The sequence below is a fragment of the Ostrea edulis genome, chromosome 2 (assembly GCF_947568905.1).
Source record: "Ostrea edulis chromosome 2, xbOstEdul1.1, whole genome shotgun sequence".
Taxonomy (NCBI): Eukaryota; Metazoa; Mollusca; class Bivalvia; order Ostreida; family Ostreidae; genus Ostrea; species Ostrea edulis.
In genome coordinates, this window is record NC_079165.1 from 99,282,272 (window position 1) to 99,291,526 (window position 9,255).

The 9,255-nt window shown below is 35.5% G+C and overlaps 1 protein-coding gene across 1 annotated transcript in view; it reads right to left on the bottom strand.

Annotated features, from left to right (window-relative positions):
* The window catches only part of LOC125680193 (low-density lipoprotein receptor-related protein 8-like), a 22,406-nt gene extending 15,636 nt beyond the window's left edge, over positions 1 to 6,770 (bottom strand). Inside the window, exon 1 of the mRNA XM_048919636.2 lies at positions 6,454 to 6,770. Coding sequence (XP_048775593.2) covers positions 6,454 to 6,514 — 61 coding nt within the window. The 5' untranslated portion in view covers positions 6,515 to 6,770. The remainder of the gene's footprint in view (positions 1 to 6,453) is intronic.
* Positions 6,771 to 9,255: the final 2,485 nt, after the last annotated feature.

Below are 9,255 nucleotides of genomic sequence, written 5' to 3' on the forward strand. Positions count from 1 at the left end.
TTTTCAACTATCCAATTATGCACTATATAACACCTATCGGTATAACTAATATAATACCCCAGATCTGAAGAAAAATTCAGCAAAATAAACAAGGGGATATTGTACGAGAGCATACCTACAATGAGCGTTTTGTATAAACCGCCATTGTGTCGTATACAAGGACATGGGAAAGATGATTGCCATAATCGGGTTTTTTCCAAACTGGTGACCTCCGAGGTTAATGCACATCAGAGATTACAAGCAGGAATTACTGACAGGATGACGATTCATGAATCGACATTTTATGCTGATTTGACAGGTTTATTGCTTCAGATTCACACTGATTCTATGAAGTTATATATATTCAATCACAAATGTGTTGAATATTTGTTCTTTTATTTTTCAATTTTTTAACTGTCAGTTACAGCTTGTATTGCTTTAACCTTATGACCTCACATCTACTCTTTCAGGTAACCAGGATATATAGCAATTGGTGTAATCTGTATACATGTCAGTTGAAAACACTTGATCTACCAACCAACAGATACAAACCGTTATGCCCGACTTTTCAATATATTAAGGTTTACTTAACGAGAGCTATGCCTATTAGGCCTATACAGGATAGGCCTATCTCGAAAAAGTTGTAAAATTGTTGATAAAAATATTATCCATGCAATTGATCTATTACAGTTTCCCATCCATCTCACTAACACATTTGAATAAATTTAAATCCTTAGTGGTATTCCATGAACATTTACATACATATATGGCTAGGTAAACATTGAGGAAGGTTTTTACTCGAGAAGTTTCAGCTTCAGCAGTCCGAACTTCCCGCCATGTTGAAAAAATATAATTACAAAAATACCGGATAAATGTAAAAATCCCGGCTTCTGACCACTATGACCAGACACAGCAGTGGGGTATAATTATTCTCTTTAGAGAAGTCGAGAGGCATGGTCTTCGATGAAGGCTATGTCTCTCGATTTCTCTAAAGAGAATAGGGTATAATTGATGCAATTTTTTTCCAAGCCAAGGAAAGTGTGGGGAGTACCTTTCTGACTAATTAAATTTTTACTTCTTTTTTCCCCCGGTAGAGATACGTTCAGGACTATCATTGAATAATATGTCACAAGAAATATATAGTCTATAACCACAGGCACTCGACGTTTTAAATATCTATAATACAAAAAATGTCTTCCTGTAAACATTTTATTCATGAATATTATGAATATTTAAATTATGTTTACAGGTAGCTGCAGAACTGTAGCTCTCCGAAAAAAATTATGTTGACAGACCGGTCTGTCAACATAATTTTTTTCGGAGAGCTACAGTTCTGCAGCTAGTTTACAGGAAGACAATTTTTTTTTTAATTATAGATCTTTAAAACGTCGAGTACCTGTGTCTATAACACACCAAGATGTAGGCCTAGACTACAAATTTATAACAACTCCTTAATTTGTTTCAACAGTCATACAAGAATGAAACTCTTTACCTTAGGAGACAAAGCAATCTGAACCTTTATCAAAATTTATGAAATGCATCAGTAACATTAAAAAATCTCCTCACTTTTATTTTTATTATACATATGTACATACAAGGCTTCGACACAACTGCATTCTCAGCAAAGATTTATTCCGCTGCAAAATATGGCACGCCAAATTCACAAAAATGAGCTAAACATAGTTTCACAGTTGATAAACTAGGTTTATCGACTGTAAACTATAGTTTACGAACTGGAAATTATAGTTAACGATTCGTTAACTGTAGTTTTCATCCGTAAAACTATATTTAACGGTTGTAAACTATAGTTTACAAATGCTAATCCAAGTTTATCTGTCTTTAAATAAACGTTAACAATAGATTTTGCTGATAAATACAGATTCACATTTGTAAACTATAATTTACATTCGTTAACTATAGTTCACAATTGTTAATCCTTGTTTTACAAATTGTGATACTATATTTATCAGATAAACTATGTTTAACACTCGTTAATTATAGTTTTTGATCGTAAATTATAGCTAACTGCCATTTTTACTCATAAACTATATTAAACAAAACTGTGTTTATCACTTTTTGTGAATTCGGCGCATTAAATGACTATAAACTATATCTTACAAAACTGTGTTTATCACTTTTTTGTGAATTCGGCGCATTAAATGACTATAAACTATATCTTACAAACCGTAAACTATCATTTACATTCGTTAATAATAGTTTAGACTTGTAAACCGTAGTTTACAATCGTGAAACAGTATTTATCAAATAAACTATGTTTTGCAATCGCTAATGATTGTTTTCATTGTTAATTATAGTTTACGCTTGTGAAACATAGATTGTCTGTTAACTATGGTTTACAGATGTGAAATATAGATCAACGTCGTTAACTATAGTTTACGGTCCGTAAACTATAGTTTACAGTCGATAAACCTAGTTTATCAACTGTGAAACTATGTTTAGCTCATTTTTGTGAATTTGGCGTGCCATAGCAATATCGTTGAGAGTCCTTTATGTACATGTGGATTAGTAGATGATGACTAACCTTATTTCTTTTCTTGTAGTAGGTATAAAGAAATGTCAGACATGAATTATTTAACAAAATATTCGGTATTGACAAACTTCAAATGGTGAACACACATGTTCTACCATCTTCGCTAGCCAAGAGTTTACGATCCGATCCGCTTCTCTACAAAGATGAGAAGCGGAGCTGATCGTAAACCCTTGGCTAGCGAAGATGATGTTCTAAGCACTTTGGGGTGACACTTCTCTCAGCAATAAGGAAAATTAATATTTATTCTCTCTTATTCATACATCTATTAAACAAATTAATCGATTTAATCATTAATCTAGCCTATTGTACATCAACCTATCATATATATTTTGAATGTTAGATGCCATGTCTAAAACTAATTATTTCCTAGTATACTCATATTCTTAATGTTAATTAGTCATACATTTTATGAAAGACTTTGTATTATGTTATTACCGTGTATAAAAGGATATAAAAGTTTTTAGAACTTGTGCCGGACCCCTTTGTAAGTATATTACAATAAAATACGTTAATTTTAACCAAACCAAAACCCCTTTTTTCATATAGGTATTACAGATATATATAAACACTAATGTATTGTTGCGTAATTAATATAACTTGTCCTGATTGACGTTTCAGAAATGTTTATAATTAGCATATCATTACAGCAGACTGTGGTTTGATGCCGCAAATTACTTCAAAATAAATGCCACATGGGATTAACTTAAATTACTTTTTATCGTCTGTCTTCCATGAGTCAAAGTAACAGGTATACTTTACGAACACTGTACAGTGTAAACCGCCACTTAACTAAATCAGTTGTCGTTATTTGCTGAGTGAAAGATAATTCGGGTCATAACTGGTCCCTGGGCCCCCACCGCGCCTAAACCTTCGACAGCACGTTATGGACAAAGATACTGATTATGTCGCTCTACTAAAGAATCCCCCGAATATTCGCCCCCATGGACCCCTTACGACGATGTTTTCTGAAACCTCATGAAACTATATAGGGCCTACTTTGACTGAAATAAGGGCTTCTAGGAGAGCAGTGGCGTAGCTTCCATTGAGGCAACCGAGGCAGCTGCCTCGGTAAAAAAAAAAAAACAAAAAAAAAAACACCGTTTACGTTGTTAAAATGTCGATAGCTTCTGGGGGGCACAGCCCCCCAGACCCCCTGCCTCGGTAATATTCGAACCCAAGCTACGCCTATGGAGAGGAAGGATTTGCTTCCCTAGGACCATAAAAGGCAGTCCCTATGCATATACCTACGGCTCACCCTTTACATTCCCCTTTCAAAATTTCCCGGATCCGCCCACTTGGCCTCGGAAAATTTAGTCCACTAGAAATATTTTATTAAGTTTTGAACGAAAAATGTGGACAAAATCCGACATGCAATTGGGGAAAACTCTTCATTAATGTTGTCGATTACATCTTCATGGGTAGAGTTACTAAATTGTGTTATCCCCCTCCCCCGAAGAACGAAGTCCGGGCTTATGGTGTAATTTTGGTCCGTCTATCTGTTTGTCTCTCCTCATCTTTTTAACAACACACGACAGACTTGCTGAATTGAAAGTTTCGAAGATTTGCTAATGATCATCTAAAGCTCAGGGTAATTCAGAAAAGTGAGTCAACTTCACCATCTTTTGTATGGGCATGGTCAGGGGCATTACATATCTTCTAGTGTTTCGCTCGATCGGGTCTAGGGAAACACACAAATTGACGGGAAATGCCGAGTAATGTTCCGATTGAGTGTTTGAAAATGACATTTCGTTTCAAATGATTTGATACTCTTTTTTTTTAATCCGTAAATTGATTACTTATATCTTGTTTATCGATAACGCTCCTCTCGAGATTATTTCACTCATATGGAGACGTCACCAAGACCGGTGAAGGGCTTCAAATTTAGGCCAATGCTCGGCGTTTACTGCCATTGCGCAGTGAGGGTTCTTTAGCGTGCCACACCTACTGTGACACGGGGCATCCGTTTTTAAAGTCATCTCCGAGGACCCGTTACATTCGCACCTGATGCCGAGCGTTTGGCGATGTCACTGCTTGTTTTAATGACTTTGGTCTGTCGCGGCCGGGATTCGAACCCCGACCTCCCGCCGCATGTGGAGCGAACGCTTTACCTCTAGACCACCGCAGCCGTAAATTGAGGAAAAAAAGCTTATATTGTTGTTTAACAGTACATGCATGTTATATAGAAATGTAGATCCAGAGATTGATATACGTCGAAGACAGACATGGATCACGTATATAAAAGTGTTGTCTGGCTTCTGCACTGATCAAGAGATGGGGACCTTAAAACGATTGATTGATTGAGTATTGTTTAACGTCCCTCTCGAGAATCTTTCACTCATATGGAGACGTCACCACTGCCGATGAAGGGCTGCAAAATTTAGGCCTATGCTCGGCGCTTATCCTTAAAAAGAAGAACGGCCGCTGTATATTATTGCGCCAGTTACTGATGCTCTCTCGGCCGAGCGACTTTCAATTAGCTAGCCTTGGGTTGTGGCCACATTGTCACATTTTATGACTCTATAAATGCCACCATGTCCAGATAATTGTTTTGGATGACCAATAAAGCAGACGGTTTTTTCTGTAGCATACAAATACGCAAAAAAAGTTTTGTCTAAGATTAAAATTTTAAATATGAACAGAGGAATTCAGTTACTCTAACGGGTTGAAATATCTGGAAATTATTCAAGATAACATATCAAGTTGTCTTTTTATTCTTATTGAAAATAAAACGAATCTGAATTTTTTTTTAAAAAAATGTGACGCTGATTGGAACATGTTGTGACAAAAGAAAGAGACCAAACGATGCACTTGAACAATACTGGTTCATATACTTTGTAGGTTATCACCGACGCTGTACTTCGGTAATTTAACAGGATATGGAAATGAACCACACGGGCGATCTCTTTGATCACACATATATTACTATATTAATATTGTTATTTAGCATGTCTTGAAATATGGGAAATATTTTGTACTTTTTGTTTTCTTGAATGATGATTACAGTTTTTACACATAGCTTGACAGTATTCGTATATATAACGATTCAGTTTTTCTCTCCCCTGATTGGTGGGCGTGAGAATTATCTACTTTGACTACACTTTTATAGATTAAGGAGTGGAATCACACTAACAGTGAAGGATATAACGATTGGGTACATGTGTACCAAATAGAGGGAAAGAAACAGGTGTATTGGCGATAAAAACGCCAAGTGTTCGGTAAACACATCGCAGACCGTCCTCCGTCTACAGACTCGTTCACCGTTTTGAAGTTTATGTATATCCAGCTAATTTGGAACACAAGTGATATATAGGAATATTAGAGATTCTGTTGTGGTACAGGTGTGTAGCAATGGTCTACAGATTAACTATACATTTCACAGGTTACATGGATTCTAATCAAATTGCCCATGTTTTTCGTACAGGTACATGCAGTGTTCATTTAATTTGCATACAAATTACCTAGTAGATGTCCAAGATGATGAAAAATAGCAATTTCCCCACAACCACAGAGAAATTTACATTTTGTATATAGAAGCAATCTCCTACATTACATTTTAATTTCCTTGGTTTAATTTGAAAAATTCCAAAACACATACTGTTAATCTATAATAAATATTTCAATTATGTTGTTCATAGCACATTGACAAGGTTGACAATGTTGGAGAAGTGTTAAGATATATAGAAACACGTGGCAGTTGTTGATAGCCCGACATAAATCAGACAAATTCAACGAAAACGACTTAGATCTCACGGAGGACATTGCCAAAAATGCTGTGCAATAAAATGTCCTTGTTCAAGGAATGAAATTTTATTTTTTGGAACAGTTCATTGTACGTACGATTTTCACATTTAGCAACCATGCAATTGTCCACAGCATTTATAAAAAAATATTTTAAAGAAGTCAACTTAGTATTTCCACCTTACCTCTTGATAGTACAAAAATTCCTTGAAGTAAAACGCATATTATAAAACACAAGTACGCCATCTTCAACTAAAGTACAGTCTAATTTCCAAAAGAAGTCATCAAAGGGTGACTAGAAAAAAGTTTCTATTACAGTACTATTCCTATGATGAATTTAAACAGGCAACACCATCATTGTACATGACAAAGGTTCTTGGGTTATGAAATTCGGGTTTTATGTTTCCACGGCTGTAGGACCATATTTCTGTAGAGAGGAGACAGTAGAGAGAACGAGCAATTTGTCAAGCCGAACTATAACCGTGAAGAAGGGTCACTTTCTGTCAACTGTGACGCGCGTATAAAATTAACATCTAGTTTACGAGGCATATAACTCACTTGATTAAATCAGTATTGTTTTCAAGTCTTTACAATTTAATATCGCATAATCAGACAAATGCAGAATTATTAAAAATGATATTGAAAGCAAGCAATTTAAGTACACAATATCATAAATTACACTTTTCTTCTGATTTTGTGTCGTGGTCTAAAGGATTGTTTTAATTAATTTTGAGCAGATCGCTAATTAATATTCCTATGAAATTCCCTATAAATGCATATTTGCATTCATATAAACGATATACCGCAGTAATATATACACAGACACTATAAGCGGATAACTGTAGAAAACAATTAAAGAAAAACAATGTATGGAAGTAAATTAATCATATTTACATGCAAAATTAGTCACAATACACATCTACTATAATATCTCACGAGAGAAGGAGGGGGGGATAGAGGAGGCTTTTACCGTTTGGACCTGAGACGTATACACAGGGCTTATAAAACAGCACTATTCAAAGGAGGCCTGTGTTCTGTATCTATAATGATCAGGGCCGTAAATTAACCTTTAATTTGGAGGAGGCAGGAAATTAGGCGGGGGTCCCCAGACGCTGAGCACATTTTGAGCACATTTTGTGCACACTGAACACGTTTCGTGCAAAATCCTCGATTCTAGGGCCTTCTAAGATGTTACTTGACTAACTCATTCTAAAAGAAAGATTTGGAATGCTTTTTAAGGGAGGTATCATGTTCTTAGTTATTGGAAACAACATAAATTCTAATGAACTTTAAATTTTAATTTTTTTTTTGGCTCAAAAGTTGGAGGAGGCAGCTGCCTCCTCCGCCTCCATGTAATTTACGGCCCTGATGATCTTTCGTAAAAGATTTGCATAAATCTGTCAATAGAAAAGGTGTGAGGGAGGATGTATGAGAGAGAGAGAGAGAGAGAGAGAGAGAGAGAGAGAGAGAGAGAGTTATGGTTTGTGAAAAATCTGTCATGTTTTTATAAAATGTCTTGAGCCCCTTTTCATGCTTCTCAAGAAAGTTAGTGAAAAGTATGTCTTATTCCCTGTTGTTGTTGTTTTTTTAAGAAAGTACAGGAAATCATTGTAGTATGAATTGCCTCCTGTAAAATTCTCAATGAAGTTGATTACTCTGTTAAGACTTAACGAAACAAAATGGGTTGTTTCATAGTAAAATAGTTCATGCATTTCAAGATAGTTCATGCATGTAACATTTTTCTTTATCGAAAAATGATTGTGAATGAACACGTTGGACGAATAGCAAGAATAAATAAACAGGTAATTTGTAGTGTAAAACCAATAACAATGTAAATTGATAGCGCAGACTTATCGTTGGGTTATATTGTACATATTTTATTATGTTTAGCAATCTTATGTAAAACTTTGTCGTTTGTCCTGAAGAAGGGACGGATAATCCCGAAAACTTGACAATCTAATTGTTTGTGTCGTTGGTGCTTTATGATATTTTTGTACTTGACCTTGTATATCTACTTTGAGGATCTGACACCTTTAGGTATCAGGTGATGCTGAATGGAATCCAGTACTCGTATATTATACAGAGAGAGAGAGAGAGAGAGAGAGAGAGAGAGAGAGAGAGAGTACATGAATATTTCCATTGCATGCCACCATATAGTATTAATCTGGAGCAGCTGTTAATCGGTGTTTGATAATCTTCTTACGATAATCAATTCCAAAAACAGAGGGAGTGAAAGAAAGAGAAGGGGAAGGGGGAGCAATTTTACCTTGTCAAGTTGACTAGGAATTTCTTTCAGTATAGACCCCTTTTCATGTGGTGTGTATCAAGGCAAATTGTATATCATTGTCATTCATCGGTAGAGGTAAATACTCTGCACATATTCAACGAGCATTTGAAGATATCGCTTTATTAATTAATTTGCGTGTGTGTGTGGGGCGGGTGGGGGGGGGGGTTCGCAATAGGTGCACCGGCTAATCATATATGATTGCGCCCATGACAAAAGGGCCCTTATGGCAATTTTTACCCATTTTCACTTTTTAGCAGATTCTGATAGATAATAGGTAGATGATTCAAAATATGTAATTTTATAGCCCTCTTTCACTTCTAAGACGTATTTTTCTGCGTTTGAAGCACTTATATATTCTATAGCATCAGCGTAACGTCATGACGTTCTTGGCGTCATTCCATAGAACAACATTTAATCTGAAATAAACAAGGTGTTTTAAGTCTTAATTTCATTTCCTTAATTGTTTGTGTGTGTATTGTGTGAAAAAAAGAAGCTCAAATGTTTAGGCACTTTTAATGGGTTTAAATGGAAATAAATTTCACCACTTTCATATGATACTCACGACTTTAAGGAAAATTAGCTTTTCACTGTTTTAGTTTTTAAAAAAAAAACCAAAACATGAAATATACCGTATTTTGCCGAATAAAATACGCATTGCTATTTGATACGCACCCCCTTTTTGAGTCTGAGAATTGAGGAA